Below are 27,182 nucleotides of genomic sequence, written 5' to 3'. Positions count from 1 at the left end.
CCTTCTCCACCCACTCTCCCAGCCCCCTTCTCCACCTACTCTCCCAACCACAATCTCTCTCCACTGTCCCAAACCCCTTCCTCATCCATTCTCCCAAACCCCTTCTCCACCCACTATACCAACCCTCTTCTCCGCCCACTGTCCAAACTCCCTTCTCCATTCACTCACTACATCTCTTGCTCTATAAATTGTCCAAACCTATGCACCGTCCACAATCCTGGTGCCTAATATATCGACTCAGAGGGCATGAAGTTCCTGTTTTTTCTCACATTGGCTTTAGGTGGTGAGTAATGTACCCCTGCCCTTGGCTGAGAAGACAGTCAGAGCTGACTGGTAAGCCTGGGTGAGTTTCCTGGCCCTTCATTGACTCAGAGGCTAGCAGCCTTTGAGTCCTGAAGTCAGGCAAGGCCTACTCATCATGAGATCCAGCTGCAATAAGACAAGTCTTCTTTATCTTCTTGTCACAGTGTGGGAAGGCGATGGGGGATGGTCAGGGAGTTCAGAGGTAGGTGCCATTTGGGGTAACTGGAGATCCCCCTCCTAATCCGGCAGTGAGGTCACCCTGGTTTTCCAGGGAAACCAACCACCAGCAGGAATATAAAGAGAGAGACATCAAGGGTGGTCATTTGAGGCTCTTCAGTGGCCAATAATTGATTACTTAAGACCTTAGCAGATTGAATAGGTTGCCCATGGACCTTCTTGACTAGAACTAATTGGTGACCAGACATAAAGGGTCGGGGGGGTTACCATATCTCCCAGTACCTCTGCCATTGGCAGGACAGAGCCCATTGTAATTAGTAGTCGTTCTTGTTTCCCTTTCCAACATCTATTGTCTGTCCTGTTCTGTCAACGTCTAAAAGCTTTTGAAAGCTTTTTTAATTGCTGGATACATTAACTTGCAAAGATGGAAAAGCATTTTCGGAGTTGACTTATTTCAGCTATCATACATGAACCTTGACAATCCTCACTGCAGAATTTGGCCTTTAGTGGATAAATGCTTTCATCCATTATGCAGTGAATACAAGACTTTGGATATTACCTTGAAAATCAGATTAAAAATCAAGGGTTGACCGACAAGCCTACATCAATAATTTTTGTTCTATGTTTTGTTTGCTATTCTGCAGATTCGGTTGCTTTTGTATACTGTTCATGTGCATTAAAGAAAGGGACAGCATTCGGACAGCACATTTTTATCACCAAAAGATGTTCCAAAGTGCTTTAATGCCAAAGAGCTACTTCTGAAACGTGGTCAGTATTGTACCTCAAAGTTCGCTCATTTCACAGATTACCAGATGGTTACAGTATAATCAATCTTGCTCTTTCAATTCATAACCAAATTAAAATCTCAAAAAATTATTGAACTATGATTCCCTTCCAACCTCCAATGTCTCCAGACTGTCAGACTTTGGGTTGACATCCAGTACTGATGAGAGAACATTTCTTCAAACTGAATACCAGAAAGACTAAAGCTATTATCTTCAAGTCTTGCTGTGTTCTCTAGTTACCAATTCCACCTCTCTCTCAACTAGCTGAGGCTGAACCAGACTTTGCAACCTGGGAACTACATTTGACCAGAGATCTTACCACAAATCCACATCATCACTAAGACTGCCTATATCCCACCTCAATACTACTGTCTGACTCCATCCTTGACTCATCTGTTGCTGAAACACTCTACTGCAACTTAATTATATTGAGGTCCGAATTCCAGCCCAGTGTCCCACCCTTCATAGATGATAGCTTATCCAAAAATCTGTTGCCTACATTTAATTTACAAGTTCCTGTTCACCTGAACCTTGTCTGTTTGGTGTACATTGACTTGACCATTATCCTTCATTTCAAAACCCTCCATTTTCTTGACCATCCTTATTTCTGTGTGTCCTCCACTCCTACCATCCTCCAAGACACCTACAGTCTTCAAATTCTGGCCTCATTCACCTCCCTGACTTTAAACATTCCATCGCTGATAGCCAAGTTCAGCATTTCCCTGCCTTTCCATCCCTTTCACCTCCTCTAGGACACATCTCTTTCACTAAGAGTTTTATCATTTATCCTAGTATCTCTTCATATGATTTGTGTCAATTTTGGTTTCATAAATGTCCTGTGAAACACCTGAGTAAATACACTCTATAAATGCAGATTGTTGTCATTGATGTTGTTAATAGAAATCATTTTAATATAAGGGGCAGATCAGAATACTGAGAATCTGAAATAAAAAATAGAAAAAGCTGGAAATAATAAACCTGTCAGGCTGTATCTATGGAGAGAGAAACAAAATTAAAGTTTCAGCATTAATGAAGAGCGTATTTCAGAATTAGAGAGAGTTGGAGATGTAACAGGTTCAAAATGAGTATTGCAGACAGAGAGCAGTGAGTGGTGAAAGAGAAAAAGGAAAGGTCTGTGATGGAAGGCAGGAGAGATTAAATGACAAGGTGGATGATTTCACTGGGCAAAACAGGATGTTAATGAAACAAAAATTGGTGATGTAGAAATAGTGAAGAAGGTTATCTCAGAGTACAATAGGATCTTGATCAGATGGGTCAATGGGCCGAGGAATGGCAGATGGAGTTTAATTTAGATAAATGTGAGGTGCTGCATTTTGATAGGGCAAATCAGGGCAGGACTTATATACTTAATGGTAAAGTCCTGGGGAGTGCTACTGAACAAAGATACTTAGGAGTGCAAGTGCATAGTTCCTTGAAACTGGAGTTGCAGGTAGACAGGGGGGTGAAGAAGGCATTTGGCATGTTGGTCAGTGCATTGGTCAGTGCATTGAATATAGGAATTGAGAGGTCATGTTGCAATTGTACAGGAAACTGGTGAAGCCACTTATAGAATACTACGTTCAATTCTGGTCGCCTTGCTATAAGAAATACATTCTTAAGCTTGAAAGGGTTCAGAAAATATTAAAAAGGATGTTGCCAGAGTCGGAGGGTTTGAGCTATAGGGAGAGGCTTAACAGGCTGGGGCTGTTTTCCCTGGAGTGTAGGAGGCTGAGGTGTGACCTTATAGAGATTTATAGAAATCAAGAGGGGCATGGATAGGATGACTGGTCAAGGACGTTTTCCCAGGGTAGGGGAATCCAAAATTAGAGGGCATAGGTTTAAAGTGAGAGGGAAAAGATTTGACAGGGACCTGACAGGCAACTTTTACACACAGAGGCTGGTGCATGCCAGAGGACGTGTTGCAGGCTGGTACAATTGCAACATTTAAAAGGCATGTGAATGGGTAGATGAATAGGAAGAGATTAGAGGAGTATGGGCCAAATGTTGACAAATGGGACAAGATCAGATTGGGATATCTGGTCAGCATGGTTGAGTTGGACCGAAGGGTCTCTTTCCGTGCTGCATGACTCCATGACTGTATGACTCTATAACAAGACAAAAGAACAATCTAACTCATTTCAGTCAAACAGCCTGTTCCTTGAATTTGGATGTTTATGTCTCACCAGTACTCCCAGAGGAGACCTCTGTTTAAAGGTAAGGTGCTGAATCTAACATTTATCAGAATGATAAATCTAAATCAATCTCGCTATTATTTATATTAATGAATACTAGATTGCCCATAGCAACTTCCATGGTTAGATAACAAACCTTTACTACACATCATATTGCGTGAAATATATCCCTGGGATCACTTAGTGGCCACAGCTTGTAAAACATTATGGCACTTGAATGGAAATGTTGATTTACAACATTCAGTGTTAACAAAGCATAAACAAAAATTGTGACAATGGAAAGTAACATTTGTAGACAGGAATGAATGGTCTAGAATTGGTTTTTAAATCAGAATTAGATTTTAGGTTTAATTGTCACGTGTACTCAAGTATAAAAGTACAGGAGTATGGTGACAAGTTACAATGCCACCACACACGGCACCACGTTAGGTACAAAGTTAGGGGCAGCACGGTGACTCAGTGGTTAGCACTGCTGCCTCACAGCGCCAGGGACTGGGTTCGATTCCAGCCTCAGGCTACTGTCTGTGTGGAGTATGCACATTCTGCCGTAGGTTTCCTCCGGGTGCTCTGGTTTCCTCCCACAATCCAAAGATATGCAGGTTAAGTGAATTGTCCATGCTAAATTGCCCACAGTGTTCAGGGATGTGTAGGTTAGGTGTATTAGTCAGGGGAAATGTAAAGTAAAAGGGTAGGGGAATGGGTCTGGATGGGATACTCTTCGGAGGGTCAGTGTGGACTTGTTGGGCCAAAGGGCCTGTTTCTACACTGCAGGGATTCTATAAAATAAAAGTTCTACCTATTACAAACTTTAGGTACAAAAATAGAGAAATAAAGAAAAAAAGCACCATCATCTCTCTCCTACATTTTTGTCACTAATGCTACTTTAATCCATTGACAACTGACTTAAAATTTTTCACTCATTTACTGCCCTCCCCACCAAGCCCATCCCCAACACCTCCTCCCTCCCTCCTACCCCACCCCCAGTAGATGGTTAAAATTAATAGTACATTCAAAGCTGAGCAAAATCAACAAATGGGAAAATATCACAGCAAGGAACAAAGAACACCTATAGCCATCATTACCTTCACTGTTGTATTTTTCTCATATCGAAAGGCTTTGGTCTGTCCATTTTCCAAATACACCTTGAGAACATTGGGCATGAAAAGTAGTGAGTTACCCTGCGGGAATGATAAAACACAAAATTCTAGGATTATTTATGAAAACAGATAAGCAAAATAACATAATAGACTCCTCATTATCTTTGTTACAAATACTAAAATGAGGGACAGCAGAGAGAGTGTGTGTGTACGCATATATAAAATATATAGGTGTAGATGTATTTGTGCGTATGCATGTGTGTGTGCGTGCACAAATATGTTTCAGTGTATCTTTGTCTGTGTGTGTGTATGCATTTGTGTGTGTTTGCCTGTGTGTTTGTATGTGTCTGTGTTTGTGTGTGTCTGCGTATGTGTGCCTGTGTGGGTGTTGGTATCTGTGCTTGTGTGTGTGTCTGTATCTGTGCCTGTGTGTCTGTATCTATGCATATGTCTGTGCCTGTGTGTGTGTGTGTGTGTACCTGTTTTTGTGTTTGTGCCTAGTGATATGTACAGTTTGCCTCCAATATCCCTCCTGGAGTTTCAGATCCAATCTCTCCAGGTATTCATGAAGTTCTTGCTGTCATTTTATTCCAAAGTTCACTCACACACACACACATCCACAGAAAAGCTCAGTCAATCCTTTGGGATTAAACAATCAAAAAAAAAACCCCATCACAGGAGTTTTCTATGGTTTTGTCCGGAGACCAGGCCAAACAAAGCAACTGGTTTGGAGGGACCACACTGAAGATCAGAAATCGAGGGTGGAGTTGAGGTAGTGTGCTTCTTGTGCCTAAAGTTCCAGATTTCCAGCCTTACTAAGGGCCTTGTGTTAGGTTTAGATTAGATTCCCTACAGTGTGGAAACAGGCTCTTCGGCCCAACCAGTCCACAACGACTCTCCGAAGAGTAACCCACCCAGACTCATCCCTCTCTGACTAATGCACCTAACACAATGGGCAATTTAACATAGCCAATACACCTGACTTGCACATCTTTGTGACTGTGGGAGGAAACCGGAGCACCCAGAGGAACCCCACACAGACACGGGGAGAACATGCAAACTCTACACAGACAATCAACCAAGGCTGGAATCCAACCTGGGACTCTGATGCTATGAGGCAGCAGTGCTAACCGTTGAGCCATCATGCTACCCTAAGTAGAGTTGGTAGATCTAATGAAGGACATACAGTTACTTCAGATTAGTGAAAGAAGGCCTCAAAATGTGGCTAGTTGAAGGGCACTAAATTTTGATCTGGGCATCCAAAAAAGTAGTGGCATAACTGAGAGTTGGCACCATGGTATTTTCCATCCACGAGAACCTTTCCAGAATCCAGGACATTTTGGAATATAATTATTAATGTATCCACTATCCCTGCTGTCACTTCCTTTAAGACTATACGGTATAGGTCATCAGATCCTGGGGACTTGTCTGCCTTTAATCCCAATACTTTGCTCAGAATTTTCTCCCTATTGATGGTGATTGCTACAAATTCTACCTTTTCTATAATCTCTGCATTACCTGTTACCATTGGGATGGTTTCAGTGTCTTCCACTGTGAAAACTGAGGTAAAAAATTGATTTAGAGTCTCCGCCATTTCTGTGCTCCCCACTATTAACTCCTCGACCTCAAAAGGGCCAACATTCATTTTAGCTACTCTCCTTTTTATATACTGATAAAATTATTTGCTGTCTGTTTTTACATTTTGAGCTAGTTTTCTTTCAGAATTAACCTTCATTCTTTTTATTACTTTTGAGTCACCCTTTGCTGGTCTTTAAAAGTTTCCCAATCCTCCAGCCTGCCACTGCCCTTTGCAATATGGCATGCCTTAGTTTTTGCCCTTATGTTATCTTTAACTTCCGTGGTTAGCTATGGATGCATTTATCCCTTTTATATTCTTTTCTTCCTTTCTAAATATATTTTAGTTGGAGGAATTAAGTATCTCCTTTAATGTTCATCAATAGTCCTACATTTTAGTCTTTCCGCCTGGTCCACTAGGGCCAAATCTGTTGATTTCCCTTTGTAATTAGCTTTGTTTAATTCTAGAATACTAGTATGGGACTCAGGTTTCACTAACGCTCGCCACAATCAACATTATTCAGGCCCTCAGGAAGCATAAAGCCAATAAGGCACCTAGTGTTTTATAGAAAAATACAAGTTACCCAGTCCAGAACATACTGGGAGCAAATCAGATTAATTATAATCTGGCTGAACTAGTTAGTGGGCTAAATGCCTGTGGAAGGCACAAACCTGTGTGTGGCCATTGACGATCACTTCCTCAGCAAAGCGTACTTTGACTGGGTTGCTTTTCAATCTGGCTCGCTTTTCTTCAGTAATAAATGATGACTTGGGCCCCTGTATACAAACAGAAACCATGACACTTAAACAACAGCTTTGGCGTTTTGTGTTGACAATGTGTGGCAATTGGGAAAGCCCTGCACTGATGTTCTGAGTTCCAAAAGTTTGATTGTAACCTAAAATACGAACATACAAACAAGGATTAAGACAGTAGGCCTATGAGCCTCCTTCGCTCTTCAATAAAATTACAGCTGTTCTGATTTTATTGCAGGATCCAGGCCCTTCAGCCCAACAAATCCACACCAACCCTCCAAAGAGTAACTCACCCAGACCCATTCCCCAACAGTAACCCCTGACTAATGCACCTAACCTACACACCCCTGAATACGATGGGCAATTTAGCACTAGCAATTCAGCTAACCTACACATCTTTGGACTTTGGGAGAAAACCAGAGCACCAGGAGGAAACCCACGCAGACATTGGGAGATTGTGCAAACTCCACATGGTCACCTGAGGCTGGATTCAAACCCAGGCTCCTGGCCCTGTGAGACAGCACTGCTAACCACTGAGCCATCATGCCTCCTCCTGATTTTAACCTCAACGCTACATTCCTGCATCTCCCTGATAATCTTTCAACTCATCAGTCATCAAGAATCTGTCTATCTCTGCCTTAAAAATATTTAAATATTCTGCATCCACTGCCTCATGAGGAAGGGAATTCTAAAGGCCCACAACCTTTTGAGAGAAAAAGGGTTTCCTCATCTTTGTTTTAAATGGGTGCCCACCTCCATTTTAAAATAATGATCTCCAGTTCTCAGATTCTCCCACAGAGGAAACCTGAATTCTTTCAGCATTCACCCGTTCAAGACCCCTTGAGATCTTAGATGTTTTAGTTAATTCACTTATAACTCTTCAAAACTCCACGGGATACAAGCCCATCCTGTCTAGCCTCTCCATCTAAGGCAATCCACTTATTCCAAGTATTCCTTCTCTGAACTGCTTCCGATGCGTTAACATCCTTCCATAAGTACAGTAACCAATACTTTATACAGTACTCCAGATGTGGTCTCCCCAGTGCCCTGTAAAATTAATGTATAATCTCCCTACTCTTGCAGTTAATTCCCCTTGGAATAAACCATTCAAATTGTGCCACATGACCTTTTGTATCCATCTGAAAGAGGACATGGCATCTCGGTTTAATAATTCAACTCTAAAAGTGTAGTGCTTGCCTCAGTCTTGCACTGAAGCTCATCCAATATCCCCGTAATAGCATGGACTTCTAGCTAGATAGAGAGAGCTGGAGGTCTAGTTGACGGGTGTTGCTCCACTTTAGGATATGCTGAGATTAATGATCAAATCTTCATTTGTATCCTGCATAAAGCCTGGAAACTTCTTTGATTATGTAGCTTGATAACACATCACACAAGACAAATGGCCACTGAAGCATGAATCGAACCCTTCTGACGTGAGCTGGTTGAATTTGTGTCAAACTTGGACCCGTGCACAGTCTCATCAAGCCCCATCAAATGTTAATTGAACATAAAGCACCATCCTGCTCTGAGTCAGGTGGCTTTCTGCAAGCTTACTTCAAGACATCTAGTTCTCTTAATGCTAATGAAACAGGGTCAATTGAAGTTTTCAAGACTAAGCTTGACAGATTTTTGTTGAAATACTCAGCGACAGTGAGTAGACAGAGATGAGGTACAGCTGACTGAAGGAACAGGCCAAATAGCCTGCTCCTGTTCCCGTGTCCAAGATCAAGTGCTCGCTGTAGATGTCAGCATCCATCCCAGCTATAGATCCGTTATATCTGAGCTGAGAGGAATATCATGTCATTCAAACTGCCATTGCAAATGCCAGACTAAAGTATTTGGGAATGAATCTGAATCACGTCAAGTGAATCTCTTCTGGACTGCAACGAGTTGTGAATAAACCCATAGAATCCCGACAGTGTAGAAACAGGTCATTTGGCCCAACAGGTCCACACCGACCCTCCGAAGAGTATCCCACCCAGACCCATTCCCCTACCATATAACTCTACATTTCCCCTGACTAATGCACTTAACCCACACATCCCTGAACACTATGGGCAATTTAGTAATTTAATATGGAAACTTCACACAGACAGTCGCCCGAGGCTGGAATCGAACCGATGACCATGAGTAGCATTGGAAAGCTCTGCTTTTTAAAGTCGAAAGGTTGTACTTACTGAGGTATTTCGCAGTACAGTCACTGTAACAGTGTTACCACATTCCCTGCAATAAACAATTTGACAAATATTAAAGCAATATGGGTCCAGTGCAGAAAAAAAAGGACGCTTGACTAAAACCTGCAAAATTAAGCTCCTGGCACAGAATATTATTTTCTGGGATTACAGGAGATCACAGGCTTGAACTTAACAGCAACACATAAGTCTCATAAGAGTTGAACAGCGTGGAACCAGACCCTTTTGTCCAACTTGTCCTCACTGACCAGACATCCCAATCTGATCTAGTCCGTCTATCTCACTCAGATTGTAGTTCAATGTTAAAAATAAAATTGCCACTATCTTACAAGACCCATGGGACTGCTCTCTCATTTGAGAAAGAGACGTGACTGGTGAATTAGAATTAGGTTCATTGTCACGTGTACTCAAGTTACAAAAGTACTGGAGTGCAGTGAAAAGTGTACAATGTCACCAATACACAGTGCCATCATAGGTACAAAATACCTAGGTATAAATCTCAGGTATAAAATTAGAGAAAATAAAGAAAGAAGTTACAGAACATGACAGATATACACAGTATAAGTTATGAAAATAAGAAATAAAGAAATAAAAAGATTCACATTGCAATCTTTCTATTGTTGGGGGGTGGGGGTTCAGAACTAGAGGGCATAGGTTTAGGGTGAGAGGGGAAAGATATAAGAGGCAACGTTTCACGCAGAGGGTGGTGCATGTATGAATAAGCTGCCAGAGGAAGTGGTGGAGGCTGGTACAATTACAACATTTAAAAGGCATCTGGATGGGTATATGAATAGGAAGGGTTTAGAGAGATATTGGGCTAAGCGCTGGCAAATGGTACTAGATTAGGTTAGGATATCTGATCAGCATGGATGAGTTGGACAGAAGGGTCTGTTTCTGTGCTGTACATCTCCATGACTCTCTGACTCTATTAGGGCTTTCTGTAATGGTAGTGGTTTAACTTGAACCTTAGACAAGGGGAAAGGTTGAGAAGGAGAGTCCTTCATGGTAACCAATGTCTATACAAAGACATTCAGCAACAGAAACATTTCTGGTAAACTATAGCACTAAAGCTCCAGTGTAAGTCCAGAGTTCAGATACAAAGGGCAAAGATGTCTTCCTATAAGCAGTCTCCCACAACCCAGATTAAAGCAGAGTGAAGTCTAATGAAGACATCAGCCTTACACATTCTGGATTTGATCCTGAACACATTAGAGATTGAAATACATCCAAAGGAGTACAAGTCATAACTCAGACCATACTTAGTTTTACATATTTGGTTCTTACAAACCCTGCCTCCAATGTTTGGCATGTATTTAAATTGGGATTGCAGTGAGGTTTTCTACACAAGTGGGAACTCCATTCTATATATTCTGCTAAACAGTTCTTAAGATCCAGCCAGACAACGCTGTTTAAGCCCAAGACCCTTGATAACACCTTTAACAGGAAGCAAATCAAATTCAGTAAAGTTACTGAGAGATTCTTTTGTAATGATCCCCACCTTAGCACTGAATCCTAGAGCTGCAAGCATTGGACAGGAGAAATATATTCCAACAAAAGAGGCTCTGGGTTTGACAAATGCACACGCTACATACATCTTGCTTTGGTTTATCATTTATGAACAATCTTTAACTTAAAATGCTTTCTTTAACTGCATTTCTGATAGAATACACTGAATTGTATATAGTGGGACTATGGATACAATGGAGAATTCATCTTAGGTAAGCAAGCAAGAACTCAACTGTGTGGATAATAGAGTGTTCAACTGCGTGTATTTATGGAGAAATTGGCTGTACGTGTAATGGGGTACTGGTTGTTTGTGTAGGGTACACAACAGAGCATTCAATAGTACTTGAAATGGAGTTCTTGATTGTGTGTATATGGAGTATTTGACTATATGTATATTCAAGTATTTGACTGTATGTATAACCTGACAGTGCACATATCAAAGAAGGAGAAAGTGAGGACTGCAGAAGCTGGAGATCAGAGTCGAGAGTGTGGTGCTGGAAAAGCACAGCAGGTCAGGCAGCATCCGAGGAGCAGGGGAGTTGACGTTTCGGGAAAAAACCCTTCATCAGGAATAAAGGGTTTCTGATGAAGGGCTTTTGCCTGAAATGTCGATTCTCCTGCTCCTCAAATGCTGCTTGACCTGCTGTGCTTTTCCAGCATCACACTCTTGACGCATATCAAAGCATTCAATTGTGCATACAAGTTTGTCTTTGTATTTGAATTTTCAAATGTGTTTAAAATGGGGTATTCAATTGTGTTTGCATGTAATAGAGAACTAGGCAAGGTGTGTAACGGAATATTCAACCTTGTGTGTGAAAAAATACTCAACTGTCTGTGTAATGGAATTTTCGATTGAAATGTCGACTGTGCGTGCAGCAGAATATTTGTCTCTGTGAGTAATTGAGAACTCAACTGTTTGTGTAATTCAATATATGTAATGGTTTATATTATAGAACACTATTGTGCAAGATGTCTGGGTGAGCTGCTGTAGAACTAAGGAGACATATGACACTCAATTAAATCTTGTTGGTGATCTCCCTTTAGAACTGCAAACAATTTTCTACACTTTAGCTTTGTTTTATTTTCTGAGTTTGCCACCAACAACTTGCATTTATATAGCACTTTGAATGTCATAAAACTTCATAATTCAAACTTCATAGCAAGTTCATCTATTAAAAAACTTAAAGGTTCTCAAATAAGGTCATAGAGATGTACAGCACAAAAACAGACCCTTCAGTCCAACGTATCCATGCCGAACAGATATCCTAAATTAATCTAGTCCCATTTGCCAGCATTTGGCCCACATCCCTCTCAACCCTTCCTATTCAGATGTCTTTTAAATGTTGCAATTGTACCAGCCTCCATCACTTCCTCTGGCAGCTCATTCCATACATGCAGCACCCTCTGCGTGTAAAGGTTGCCCCTTAGGATCCTTTTATATCTTTCCCCTCTCACCCTAAACCTATGCCCTCTGGTTCTGGACTCCCCCACCCCAGGGAAAAGCCATTGGCTATTTACCCTAGCAATGCCTCTCATGATTTTATAAACATCTATAAGGTCACTCCTCAGCCTCCGATGCTCCAGAGAAAACAGCCCCAGCCTGTTCAGCCTCTCCCCATTGCTCAAATCCTCCAACCCTGGCAACATCCTTGTGAATCTTTTCTGAAACCTTTCAAGTTTCACAACATCTTTCCGACAGGAAGGAGACGAGAATTGCACATAATATTCCAAAAGTGGCTTAACCAATGTCCTGTACAGCCACAACATGGCATCCCAACTCCTATGTTCAATGCATTGACCAATAAAGGAAACCATGACATCTTCTTCACTATCCTGTCTACCTGCGACTCTGGTCATTAATGATTAGCTGGTGGTAACTATTAAAACTTTACATTCAGTGAATGCGCTAAAAGGGTCCTCACCTAATAATGTTATCGATATGTTCCTGGGAAATTGTATCCAGAGGCATGTTGTTAATTTGTAAAATCTGGTCTCCTGGGAATAGCTTTCCCTCTCCAGGACCACCTAAGAAGCAAAATGAAGTCAGCATATTTTTGAATGGAGCATTAGTTGTCCCTCACAGAAAGAGGAGAAAAAGCTGAAAGTACATGGGAAGCTCATTAGCAAATGCAAAGGATTAAAAAAAACACACAGATAATTAATCATACTTTTTTTTACAACTGCACGTCTTGCTGCCTGAAGCTTCTCTCATCTCAATGAAAAGGGAATGATGCATTTCTCAGATTGTGGAGAGAGAGAGAGAGAGAAGTGGATTGTACCTGTTTGTGACTTTCTTATACAGAACCAGGGAACACAGATAATGTCAATGGGACTAAGGGTTCTTGTGTGTGTTGAATAATTGCAGCATAGAACCAGAGGACCAGCATGCTAGAAATTATAAGGAAATTGATATTGGACCAAGGACAGGAGCTCACCAAAATAACCAAAGCAAATCTGCCTGTGTGGAGCTTCTACGTTCCCCCTCCATGTCTATGTGGGTTTCCTTCGGGTGCTCCGGTTTCCTGCCAGTCCAAAGATATGCAGGTTAGGTGGATTGGCTGTGCTAAATTGCCCTATTATGTGTAGGCTAGATGGGTTAACTGTGGTAAATGTGGAGTTAAGGAGATTGGGTGAGATGCTGTTCAGAGGGTTAGTGCAGACTCAATGGGCCGAATAGCCTACACTGTAGGGATTCAATGGTGATTCTATGAAAATAATGAACAAGTTAAAGGCATGAAAGTGTGACAAATCGCCCAGAGCAGAAGATTCCATGCCAGAGTTCTAAGGGAGAATTGGTGCAGACAATGCATATGCCCTGACTGTAACCTGTCAAAGCTGAGGAACTGGTCCCATAGACTGAAAAATTATTCATGTCACTCCAACAGTTGAGAAAGGGAGAAGAACTGCATCAGAGGTCAGATCAGTTTTCCTTCGTGTGAATCCAAGGAAAGTGATGGGACCACATGGAGTACCAGGCCGTGCACTCAGAGCATGCGCAGATCAACTGGCAGAGGTCTTCTCGGACATCTTCAACCTCTCCCTGCAGCAGGCCACTGTCCCTACCCTTTTCAAGAGGGTCAACATCATCCCTGTGTCTCAGAAGGCTCATGCTGCGTGTCTCAATGACTACCACCCAGTGGCCCGAACATCAATAGTCATGAAGTGCTTTGAAAAGCTGGTCATGGCATTACTCAACTCCAGCCTCCCCACTACTCTTGACCCACTCCAATTTGCCTATCAGACCAACAGATCCATGTCAGATGCCATATCACTTGCCCTTCACTCCTCCCTAGATCGTCTGGACACCAAGAACAGCTACGTAAGAATCCTACTCATTGACTACAGTTCAGCCTTCAACACTATTATCCCCTTGAGACTGATTACTAAATTTAGTGATCTCAGACTAAGCCCCACTCTCTGCAACTGGATCCTCAGTTTCCTGACCCACAGGCCACAATTAGTGAAGACTGGGGACAATATTTCATCCTCACTAACACTCAACACTGGAGCCCCCCCAAGGGCGTTTACTCATCCCCCTACTATACTCACTGTATACCCATGACTGCGTCGCCAAATACCAGACTAATGCCATTTACAAGTTCGCTGATGACACCACCATAGTCAGTCGAATTTCAGATGGTGACGAAACAGACTACAGACGGGAAATGGAAGACCTGAAAAAATGGTGCACTGAGAACAACCTAGCTCTCAATGTCGGCAAAACCAAGGAACTCATTATTGACTTTCGGCGGGATATTACTCATGCCCCCCTGCACATTAACAGCACAGAGGTGGTACGACTGGAGAGTGTCAAGCTCTTCAGAATGGTCATCCATAACAAGCTTTCTTGGTCTCTTCATGTGGATGCACTGATTACAAAGGCCCAACAATGTCTCTTCTTCCTCAGGCAGCTGAGGAAATTTGGCATGACGGTGAATACCCTTGTTAAATTTTATAGGTGCGCCATTGACAGCATTCTGTCTGGATGTATCACTGCTGTACCAAACAAGATTTGGGGATGGTTATAGAGAGTGGTGAACTTGGCCCGGACAATCACAAAGGCCAACCTCCCATCTATAGAATCCATCTACCAGGCCCGCTGTCAAGAAAAGGCCACCAGCATTCTTAAAGATCCATCCCACCCTGTCAATGTTTTTCTACAACCTCTACACTCGGGGAGAAGGTACAGAAGCCTGAACACATGGACCAGCCGGTTTCATAACAGTTTCTACCCTACTGTTGTTAGAATACTGAATGAACTCACAAACTCTTAACATTCGCCTGTACCTGTGTTTTTGTTTTTGCCGCTGTTTACCTATTATTTACTTATCTGTGCTACTGAACTATGTGATCTGCCTGTATTGCTCGCAAGACAAAGCTTTCCACTGTGCCTTGGTACACGTGACAATAAATTAAATTAAATTAAATTCAGAAGCCTGGTGAATTATAGCCCAATTAACCTCACATCTTGCATTGGCAAATATCTAGGCCTATCATTAAGGACAGAGTGGCTGAAGATGTAGCTAATTTTCAGCCGATCAGAGACAGTAGTAAAGGCCCTACAAATCTCTATGAACTTTTTAAAATACGTGAGGAGAGAACCTCTGGGTCCTAATGTCCACTGGTCATATCTTACCCTTTGGAAAAAATCCAGCAATGCGATGATAAGCCACTTTTATGAACTTATTGTGGGGTGGGTTCTTGAGGAAGGGGTCTCAGGAGGAGTTGGAGGCTTGAATTGGGGTGCGGATTTGAGGCCATTCCCTTGCCCCCATCCCTGCCCCCATTGTCCCTAGTTGGATAAAATGCAGGCTCTATTCCTAAACCTAGTTTGCAAGTTGTCATGGTTTCTCAGTTCGGAAATTAGGCACCTTTGTTGTCCACCAGGGGGCAGATAATTTGGAAGGTGACGGGTTAAGGCCCTAATTGACCATTTTGGTGGAAGTCAAGAAGGCCGTCTATGGATCATTTTAATTAATTACCGAGGTGGCAGGAAGACAGGGAGGGGCCAAGCCCATTATATCACCTTCGGGGAAGAGAAAATTCCACTGTAAGTACTGTCACCATGGCAAAGCTGACAAAGTGTTGTCAGAGGATTGTGTGGGAGGAAGAGTGAGATGAGTCAGGGTTAATGCTGGAGGTGTTGAGATGGACTGTATCAGTTAAAAGCCCTGCCCCTATCAGACCCTCAGACCCTCTTGAAAACACTTCAGGCCTTCCCTCAGTTAGATTAGATTACTTACAGTGTGGAAACAGGCCCAACAAGTCCACACCGACCCGCTGAAGCGCAACCCACCCATTCCCCTACATTTACCTCTTTCCACTATGGGCAATTTAGCATGGCCAATTCACCTAACCTGCACATTTTTGGACTGTGGGAGGAAACCGGAGCACCTGGAGGAAACCGGAGCACCTGGAGGAAACCCACGCAGACACATGGAGAATATACAAACTCCACACAGAGGCGGGAATTGAACCTGTGTCTCTGGCGCTGTGAGGCAGCAGTGCTATCTGCTGTGCCACCGTGCCGCCCACATTGGAACCTCCCATTCCCAGTTATTTACCTGCAGTGACAGACCTCACACATACTGGTGAATCTTCTGAGACCATAAAGCCGTAGTCCAGGAGTGGATCTTTGATAATCTTCACTGTCACCTTCAAAGGGCTGCTCAGCTGGTTTGTGTTAGCAGCTGCTCCATCGGCTGGACCTCGATTTCTTCAATCACAAACAAAGCAAGGGTCGTATTTGTCAATCATTGTCAGTATCTTATTATTTTCCATATTATTTTCCATATTATTTAATCCACCTCGCACCCATCCTCACCACACCCCTTCAATCCCCCATCCCCCACCCCCAGCCTGGACTCTGTCAGGTTCCTGCAAAATTCTCACTCGTAACCTCTCCTCATCGCATTGGCTTTCTGAGAGATAGGTCATTGTAAAAGGGATTTCCTCTGCTTCTCTGTATCCACCTCAAAACTGACACACACCATCCTCTAGGACAAGAGGGACCTGCCAAATCCAGGGTGAAAAATTCCAGCAAGCTGTTTCGAGAATGTCAAAGGATCAGAAGATTCTTGGTGAGTTAATAGAATCAAAGACAGAGGCTAAGAGTCACAGAACGGCTGCCCTGTCCAAACTGCAGCAAATTGGTTAGGATGAGATCAAAATGCAGTTAGTGAATAAAACCAGGAAATTTTCAGCAAGTTTGGCAGCATCTGTGGAGAAATATTTAGGTTAGTGAGGTGAATGATCAGTCCATGGTCTAGAATGGCGGAACAGGCTCAAGGGCTGAATGGTCTGCTCAGGCTCCAATATGCCTTCATCAGAAGTGAATAAAGTCAGGGTGCGATTTCCCCTCCCTGGAGATTGTGAGGAAAAGGCAAATATTTGGTTGAGTTCACCCGGAGGTGTACTCAGTCCCTTTCTCACCACCTCCACTCCGGGCAGGAAAATCCATGGTGGACATCCTCAGCCCGCCAACAAGTGAAGCTTTTGAATCATCGGCTAATGGGCACTTTAAGGCTTAAGCCACTCATTGGCCTGAATACCCTCTCTCCCAGCTAGTGGGAACAGGGCGTGTTTTCTTCACAGGGAACCTCCACTTGCCTCAATCTGGGGCTAATTGGGACAGGGAGAGGTTGCTCACCCCATCCCCAAAATACCCACTTACTTACCCATTGGTGAAGCTGGTCATGGTGTACCACTTGTGCTTCCAACCATACTCCCTGAGCCTACAAATCTCTGATTGGCCAGTTACCTCTGGGTGGGTGGTGGACAAGGCAAGGATTCAGTGAGCAGGCTCCTGATTGGACAAAGGAGAAGCCCTTAAGTACCAAATTGATGCTCAATACAATGAGCCTTCATGCTGGGGTGATAGAGGGGGCTAGTAGGTTAATGCCCCATGAAGTCACCTATGCCTGCACTTAGCACTCACCACATTAAATCCTAGCCTTAGGGATGTACCAGGTTTTAAGCAAATGCAAGGGTAGAGAGTGGAAAGAAAAACCATGGGATCGTCTGTGATGAGATTGAAGACTGGACAATAACAAAAGGGGTAATGGTGTTAGGCAAATGAAGTCAGAATGGAACAAATCAAGGAGCAAAACATGAATGTGGAGGAGGGATACACAATGACAACAGAGTCACTGCCACAAGATTGGCTGTTTTCCCTGGAGGCTGAGGGGTGACCTTACAGAGGTTTATAAAACCGTGAGGGTAAATAGATAAAGACTTTTCCATGGGGTGGGGGAGTCCAAAACTAGAGGGCATAGGTTTAAGATGATAGGGGAAAGATTTAAAAGGGTCCTAAGGGGCACCTTTTTCACACAAAGGGTGGTGTGTGTATGGAATGAGTTGCCAGAGGAAGCGGTGGACTTTGGCACAATTACAACATTGAAAAAGATCTGGATGGGTATATGAACAGGAAGGGTTTAGTGGGCCAAAGGCTGGCAAATGGGACTAAATTAGGTTATCTGGTCCTCATGGACGAGTTGGACTGAATAGTCTGTTTTCGTGTTGCCCTGACTCTATAAATGATTCAGAGATCTGAATTATTGGGTTAGACATCAAATGGCCATGGGATTTTGATCCAGTGCTGGGAAACTTTGAAAATTACAGTCCCAGATATTACCTTGGAATGCCATCTTCTGGGACAGTTGTGAATTTGAAAGGCTTAGTTTTAATTTTAAAAGTTTGAGTGAATTCTCCCACCCTGATGTCATGAGAGTAATGACAAGTGTGGTGACAAAATAAAGGTGAGAAAGAAAAAAGTCTAGATTTGCATCATTGCAAAAGAAGGTCTTGATTTGCCACGAAGCTTAGAAAGGTGAGTTCGAAGAGGTGACGACCTTATTTCAGTGCATTTGCAGTTCATTAAAAGCCCAATTCGGCCTACTTACATCGCTTTTCCAAAACACCTCTCCTCTACCACGAAATGTAGACAGTGAAAATTCCCAACAGAAAGGTCAGAGCCATACTAATTAACTGTTTCAATATAGTAGTATTCCATAAACACACCTTTTGGCAAAAAGGCAAATTCAGAAAACAGATTTTGACTCACATGTAATCCGGCAACCTATGAAGAGAACCGCTAGCTTTTGGCTATAATCAAGAGAGGGGAAAAATAGGTTCCACTTTTTCTACCTCACAATAGCAACTGATGCTGAATCTCAAAACTAAAAAACTAAAAACTAGAAATCCTGATATGTGAGAGCTGGCCACACCTATCAGGCTGCATCTATTATTCTAACTTTAAAAAAAAACAAGGCCTCCCAAGTTGTTTACTTTCTAGGCTCTCACTAGCCATTTCAGCACCTCTGCCTTAAAACTTTGCTTAATCGTAACCAGGACAAAACAAACTTCCTATAGCCACAGCATTGTCACAAGAGGTCATCAGGTGTCCCCAGTGAGTGAGCTAGAAATGCAGAAAGGGTTAGCAGTTTGGGAGGATGAGGTGATGCTGTGAGCCCTTGGGTGGGACACGATGCATTCAAGTAGTTCATGAGTCTTGGGAAAGGCATGTGCCCGTATCCTGAGTAAGAGGTAACAGAGAGAAGATGGTGGCACTTGATCTTGCAGAGTGCAGAAAATCTTTTCACTCTGTGCACAGCACTGACCCACACTGCTCTTTATGCCAGGGTTGGTTGGCTTTGTTATGGTGTTCCCCTTTGGGGGATGGGGGAGGTGAGCAAGGATAAGGATTCCCATCCTCTCCACCAGACAGCCCAGCAGTACCTTCAGATCTCTGTCCTGAAAAGAGTTTGTCTTTCCCCTTGAGACCGTTTTCAGATCGAGCCCCTGCAGTGTGAGAGATCAATGCTGATTGGGAGAGTCTGAAGTAGTGGCAGCTGGGCTTTTGGGGCAGGGGTGGGTGGTACAAGGAAACCAAGAGAAGATCTTACCTGGGGCACAGGATACACGATTTCATGAGAAATGCAGCCAACATCTCAGGAGTATAATTAGTGAAGAGAAAAGTAGAAGACAGTGTGAGAAAATTGATTGTGGGCCACTGTGAAGCTCACTGGCCGTCACACTTTCAGGAGAAATCGGAGAATTCAGCTCAACATCACTGTATTAGAAAGTACAGGATGTTCAAAGGATGTTCATGACAAAAAGTTTGGAAAAAAGCAATAGATCATTTCAAATCAGTGAGATTTTTCAAACAAGCACAAAGGAAGTCTCCTTGCTGGGTGTGAATCTGATTAGAATGTTTTTGTTTTGTTGGTGGGCAACAAGATTCCGTGCGCTGAAGTGTTCCATGCAGACCCCAACTGGAAGGCCTACCAGAGGTTACCATAGCAACACCCCTCTGCAGGTCAGGGTAAGCAGCAGAGATGGCCTGCTCTACCACTTATTAAAAATGTGGATTATAAACAGGGGACGTAGCCAGGCCACCACAGGGGGTGGAAGGAGCAAGCCTTCTACACTGTGCCCTATCTCCAGCCCTCTCCCTGTAACCACACACTACACCCAGCACAAACACACACAAACACCGCCAGCCCAGAACACATGGGAGCAGACTGGAACATCTCACTGTCAACTCTGGAATCGGGTATTAAAGATTCTTCAGCTCTGAGTGAGAGCCAGTCAGACTATCATGATGCCCATATTAAGAAGCTAGAACTGTATCTAACCTTTCAAATGTTTCGTACATTGTGAACACCCCCAATCAGTTCTTTGAAAATACCTGAGCTATGTTTGTGGAACAGCCCCCTTCTCTTAACCATCCTGCAATGGGATTTAAGAGTACATTTTACTATTTAGTATTTCTATTTCAAAAGGAATGTACATCAGGCAAAGGTCAGGAGGCCTGACTTAGAGCCTACAGGACTACTGTCCAATGTCTAAGTTACAGCATTCTCTTAATTGTACAGAGATGTGAGCTGGTGATCTGTGGGTGAAAATTACTTCTTAAATTGCACAACAATTTTTCATGAAACAGTCTGGATTGGAACAAAGATGCAGCTGAAAGGAGTAGGGTATTTATGTTACATTAAATTTAATCTGACTTCAGGCTATCAGAAATCCGGTACTTCCAGACAAGGTGATTGACATGATCTCGTGCAGATAAATAATTCATAAAGGCTTTTAACGATGTAGCAATTGTGGCTCTTTGTTATATTATAGACAAGGGAAAATCAAAACTCTCAACAACTGAAAGTGCTTTGTGCTTTTGAAAAGGGTCATTCTGTTTTGTCTGTGAGATTTTATTTACAAAAACGATAATGCTTTTGGTGACAAAATGTAGTTTTATAAATTCAACGCTGAATCGCTTTACAGTACAGGGGCATGTAATGCCATAATTGAGAGAAATCAGCAAGGTAAAGGCTATGTTGTAAATGTAATATCCACGTTAATTTGCTGAGGCAGGTTCTGAGAATAGAAACCAGGATTTTATAAACCTCACGGAGGTGGACCAGGAGGTAGAAGAGCTGGTGAAATGATGAGTGGCCATGTGATTGGCTGTTTGATGTGATACGGCCAAAAGGACTTCGGGTTTTTGAAAAGATTCGTAGGGTTATGGATTTGGTCATAGATTCATTCGCTGAACTGGTGTGGTTTTCTGCAGATATTTTGTCACCTTGCTAGGTGACATCAGTGTGTCTTCGATAAAGTGCTGGCGGTCTGTCCTGCCTGGTATTTATGTGTCTCTGCTTTTTGGTACTTCCAGTTCTGTATCTGAATGGTTTGTATATCAGATCCTGTTCAATATGTTTATTGATTGAGTTTCAGTTGGAGTGACAGGGTTTAAGGAATTCTCTTGTGTGTCTCTATTTTGCCTGTGCTGGGATGGTTACATTGTCCCAGTTGAATTTGTGTCCTTCATTGTCTGTGTGGGTGGAAATCAGAGAGTACTGGTTGTGTCTGGCAGTGGGGAGCTGATGCTCATGCATTCATATAGTCAACTTTTCTTCCTGTTTGTCCTATGTACTGTTTTTCACAGGCCTTGCAGGGTATCTTGTAGATTATGTCCATCCTGTTGGATGGGGGTGTCGGGTCTTTAACTTTTGTGAGGAGTTGGTGAAAAGTGTTTACCGGTTTGTGGGCCACTAAGATTCCTAGGGGTCTGAGTAGTCAGGTAGTCATTTCAAAAAGGTTTTTTCCCAGTGGAGGGAACGGATGCAGAGACTGTCCACCGGGGGGGGGAAACGTGCTTTTTTTATTCATTTCTGGGACATGGATGTCACTGGCTGGCTTACATTTATTGCCTGTCCCTAGTTGCCCTTGAGAAGGTGGGCAGGAAGATACCTTCTTGAACCGTTGCAGTCCATGTGCTGTGGGTAGACCCACAATGCCCTCACGGAGGGAATTTCAGGATTCTGACCCAGCATAGTGAAGGAACGGCGATATATTTCCAGGTCAGGATGGTGAGTGGCTTGGAGGAGGACTTCCCATGTATCTGCTGCTCTTGTCCTTCTGAGTGGAAATGATCATAGGGTTGGAAGGTGCTGTCTGAGGATCGTCGGTGAATTGCTGCAGTGCATAATGGAAATAGTACACACTGCTGTCAGTGATGGAGGGAGTGGATGTTTGGTTGCAAAAACATAATTGAAGCCCCAATTAGGGGTCATTTTGCTGGTGGTGAGGCAATCGCCCCCGATGCAGGGGGAAAGCCAGTGAAATGGTGGCAGCATCTCAACAACAGCTCAACATTCAGGACTGATAGCTCAGGGAAGGAGCTGCAAGCAGTTCCAGCAGCTGCAATGATCGTCTTGCAAGGGTTGCACCTCCAACTCTCAGCTCCTGATTTTATCTATTTTTTCAAACTTCCCTGGCTGAGCTCCCAAGGTCTTGTACCTCAGCAGCACCCACCTCTCTCTCTCTCTCTCTCTCTCATTGAGATTATTAAGCTCTTTGACTGGGCCAGCACCATCAGCTTCCCTCATTGATAGTGGGCCTGCGGGCAACTCGTAACGAAAAGCCAAATGAGTATCTAACTAATGGAATCAAGGTCCATCTTACAACTCCTTTCATCGTGCATCAAACATCAGGTGGTATAGATACGCCTACAAGAACAAGTCCCACATGATGATTCACGGCTTTCTATTGAGCTCACTGCCCCCGTCACATCAGGTTGCATCTTCTAGCATTCTTTAAATGTCATTCCCCTCAGTCAATCTGCACAATCCATCAGCAAGGTCCACTCCATGCTGCTTGTCTCCCTTCCCTATTGCTCCAAAAGTCTCAACAGTTCTACTCCCTCACTTCAAACAGAAAAATTGATTCCTACCAACGCCTCGACACCGCAGTATCAACCTTGCCTTTCTCTTCCAGCCCCTTTACGGTGCCAAGGTGTGAAGACTATCATTGCATTTTTAATGGGTTTTGGTTTGGGTTTCTTTTTCCACTAGAAGTTGCAACTTGATACAGCAGGGAGTGGTGACCAGAAGGCCGTAAGATACAGGAGCAGATTTAGGCCATTCAGCCCACTGAGTCTGCACTGCCACTCAATCATGGCTGATATATTTCTCAACCCCATTCTCCTGCCTTCTCCCCAGAATCCTTGATCTCCTTCCCAATCATGAAACTATTTATCTCTTTCTTAAAGACACACAATGATTTAGCTTCCACAGTCTTCTGTAGCAGTGAGTTCCCCAGATTCACCACTCTCTGGCTGAAGAAATTCCTCTTCATCTCAGTTCTAAAGGGTCATCCTTTCACTCTGAAACTGTGCCCTTAGGTCTTCGTCTCTCCTACTGGTGGAAACATCTTCTCCACATCCACTTTATCCAGGCCTCTCAGTACTCTGTAAATTTCAATCAGATCCCCCTCCCTCATTCTTCTAAATTCCATCAAGTATAGGCCCAGAGCCCTCAACCACTCACCACACAACAAGCCTTTATCCCTGGGATCATTCTTGTAAACAACCTCTGGCTCCCCCTCCAACGCCAGCATATTCTTCCTTAGATATGAGGCTCAAAACCGCTCCTAAAATTCCAAACACAGTCTGACCAGAGCCTCATAGAGTATCATCTCTGCTCTTACAGTCTCAAGCCTGCTCTGCCATTCAATAGGATCACGGCTTATCGGACATTCTTCATGTTCCACTTTCTAGCTCTTTTCCTGTAACCCTTGATTCCCCAACTGATCAAGAATCTAGCTGTCTTAGCCTTAAGTACACAGAAGGACTCTGCTCCAAATAGCTCACTGTGCAAGAAGTTCCAAAGACTCACAAACTCCTGAAAGAAGAAATTACTCCTCATCTCAGTCTTAAATTAGTGCCTTTAATTCTGAGACTATGCCCTTTGCCCATAGATTTTCCCATGAGGGGAAACATCCTCTCTGCATTTAAATGTTTTAAATTCCTGGGAGTAGAGTACCAACCTGTTTAACTATGGTTTGTAAGATAATCCACCCATTTCAGGGATCCTAGTGAACCCAGGAGAGCTTGATAGAAAGTTGAGAAGATTGTGGATTTGTTCTTGTAACTGTATCCACCTAGTAGACGTTTGGGGCACAGCAAAAGATCACATGGGCTTGTCTCTGGATTGACGTTAAATATAATCACCACTATCCCTACTCAGGACTTTTTGTCACACCTCAGGTTAAAGGAGACATCTCAGAACACAACTGAGGAAGTCAATCTGGGTGTTCCCCAACAGGAAACCCTGGATGAATCAGGACATTCAGAACCTGATAAAAACCAGGCGTGAGGCCTTCAGATCAGGAGACCCACTCAAATACAAGGAATCCAAGTATGACCTCCGCAGAGCTATTAAGACAGGACCATTACCAATCCAAACTAGAGACCCAGACAGACACCTGGAGACTATGGTAAGGACTGATTGACATCACAGGTTCTAAAAAGAGTCAGTGCAAGATAGCTGACAATGATACATCCCTCCCAGATCATCTCAACACCTTCTATGCTCGCTTTGAGCAGAATTTCGGCGGAGAGGTAACACCTAATCTGACAAGTCCTGATGACAGTCACTGCATCAGAGGTCAGATCAGTTTTCCTTCACGTGAATCCAAGGAAAGTGATGGGACCAGACAGAGTACCAGGCCCTGCACTCAGAGCATGCGCAGATCAACTTGCAGAGGTCTTCTCGGACATCTTTAACCTCTCCCTGCAGCAGGCCACTGTCCCTGCCTGTTTCAAGAGGGCCAACATCATCCCTGTGTCTAAGAAGGCTCATGCAGCATGTCTCAATGACCACCGCCCAGTGGCCCTAACCTTTGTGGTCATGAAGTGCTTTGAAAGGCTGGTCATGGCATTAATTAAATCCAGGCTCCCCACTACTCTTGACCCACTCCAATTTGCCTATCGGACCAACAGATCCATGTCAGATGCCATATCACTTTCCCTTCACTCCTCCCGAGAACATCTTGACACCAAGAACAGCTACGTAAGAATCCTATTCATTGACTACAGTTCAGCCTTCAACACTATTATCCCCTTGAGACTGATTACTAAATTTAGTGATCTCAGATTAAGCCCTACTCTCTGCAATTGGAGCCTCGGTTTTGTGACCCACAGGCCACAATCTGTAAAGATTGGGGACAATATTTCATCCTCACTAACACTCAACACTGGAGCCCCCCAGGGGTGCGTACTCAACCCCCTATTATACTCACTGTATACCCATGACTGCGTCGCCAAATACCAGACTAATGCCATTTACAAGTTCGCTGATGATACCATCATAGTCAGTCAAATCTCAGATGGTGACGAAACAGACTACAGATGGGAAGTGGAAGACCTGGAAAAATGGTGCACTGAAAACAACCTAGCTCTCAATGTCGGCAAAACCAAGGAACTCATTATTGACTTTCAGCGGGATATTACTCATGCCCCCCTGCACATTAACAGCACAGAGGTGGAACGACTGGAGAGTGTCAAGCTTGTGGGAGTGGTCATCCACAACAAGCTTTCTCGGACTCTTCATGTGGACGCACAGGTTACAAAGGTCCAACAACGTCTCTTCTTCCTCAGGCAGCTGAGGAAATTTGGCATGACGGCGAATACCCTTGCCAACTTTTATAGGAGCGCCATCAAGAGCATTCTGTCTGGATGTATCACTATCTGGTATGGCAACAGTACCATTCAAGATCGGAGACGGTTACAGAGAGTGGTGAACTGGGCCCGGACAATCACAAAGGCCAACCTCTCAGCTATAGAATCCATCTACCAGGCCCGCTGTCAAGGAAAGGCGACAGCTTTCTCAAAGATCTATCCCACCCTGGCAATGTTTTTCTACAACCTCTACCATCAGGGAGAAGATACAGAAGCCTGAACAAATGCACCAGCCAGTTTTGGAACCGTTTCTGTCCTACTGTTGTTAGAATACTGAATGGACTCTCAAACTCTCAACATTTGCCTGTCCCTGTGTTTTTGTTTTTGCCGCTGTTTACCTATTATTTACTTACCTATGCTACCTAACTCTGTGATCTGCCTGGATTGCTCGCAAGACAAAGCTCTTCACTGTGCCTCGGTACACGTGACAATAAATTAAATTCAATTCAATTCAATAACTCTCTTTTAAAGAGCCACATTCATAGCATTTGCTTCAAATGAGTCCGGACTGTTCTGTTCACCAGAAGAATTATGAATAGAACTGAACCGTGCAATGATGGGTGAAAATCCCTACTCCTGACATTAAGATGGAGGGAAGGTTATTGTGGAGGGAGGTGAAAATGGCCGAGGCTAGGACACTTCCCCAGCTCCCCCCTCAATCCCAAAACTGCCACTTCCTCCAACATCTGCTCCCATTTAGCAGTTCTTAGGAGTTAAAATTCAGCTGGATTTGTTGGATACAGTAGAGTTTATATCCCAAGGAGATTGGGAGGCCAGCAGGACTTGAAATACAAACATTGAGGTTCAAGATGGTTTACATATTCACTAATGGCACCCAATTACTATCATTTTAAACTCACAAATATTGGAATACAAATATTCTTATACCAAGATGGTAACAACAGAAATATTTGAACTTATACAGCACGACTCACCGTGTCTCAAAATGTTTATAGTGAATGAATTACTTTGGAAATGTAGTCACGTAAGTGCAGAGAAATGCAGCATCCAAATTCTGCACAAAAAGATCCCACCAGGAGCAATAACTTAAATGGTCAATTATGATGTTGGTTGAGAGATAAACATTGACTGAGACACTGGGTGTACCCCCCATTCTTGTTTGAAAAGTGGTTCTGCATCTTTTACTGCCAGCAGACAGAGGTCAGTTCAATGTCTCAACTCACAAATGGCACCTCGGACAGTTTGGCACCCTTTCAGTCCTGCAGTGAAGTGTCAGCCTGGATGATGAGCTCAAATACCAGGAGTGGGGAATATTGAACCTAAAACCTGCTGACTCAGCAGCATCTAGTGCTCAGATACTACAGCTACATTGTACCCTTTGACACATCAAAAGTGGATATGAGAAGCAAACAAAGAAATCTACAAGATTAAGTACCATTACAAGTTGTGTAACAAAAAATTATGACAATGTAGATGCTTTACACAGATGGCATATATATAAAACCTACACAATATTGATAGGTCACAAAGATTTAAAGGTACACAGGCACAGCAATTGTACTGGCAATGGAAACAGCTCTGTAATGAAGCTCAAGTCCTGAACCTACCCCCACAGGTCACAA

General features: G+C 43.3%; 1 protein-coding gene across 1 annotated transcript in view; it reads right to left on the bottom strand.

Moving 5' to 3' along the window:
- Positions 1–27,182, bottom strand: part of LOC122558276 (FERM and PDZ domain-containing protein 1) — a 99,134-nt gene that overhangs the window by 31,068 nt on the left and 40,884 nt on the right. The window contains exons 3-7 of the mRNA XM_043706677.1: positions 16,145–16,296; positions 12,503–12,605; positions 9,060–9,105; positions 6,802–6,906; positions 4,540–4,635 (exon numbers count right to left, since the gene is read on the bottom strand). Coding sequence (XP_043562612.1) covers positions 4,540–4,635; positions 6,802–6,906; positions 9,060–9,105; positions 12,503–12,605; positions 16,145–16,296 — 502 coding nt within the window. The remainder of the gene's footprint in view (positions 1–4,539; positions 4,636–6,801; positions 6,907–9,059; positions 9,106–12,502; positions 12,606–16,144; positions 16,297–27,182) is intronic.

Source organism: Chiloscyllium plagiosum, chromosome 2, assembly GCF_004010195.1.
Source record: "Chiloscyllium plagiosum isolate BGI_BamShark_2017 chromosome 2, ASM401019v2, whole genome shotgun sequence".
NCBI lineage: Eukaryota > Metazoa > Chordata > Chondrichthyes > Orectolobiformes > Hemiscylliidae > Chiloscyllium > Chiloscyllium plagiosum.
This window is presented reverse-complemented; position numbering and strand designations above follow the sequence as displayed.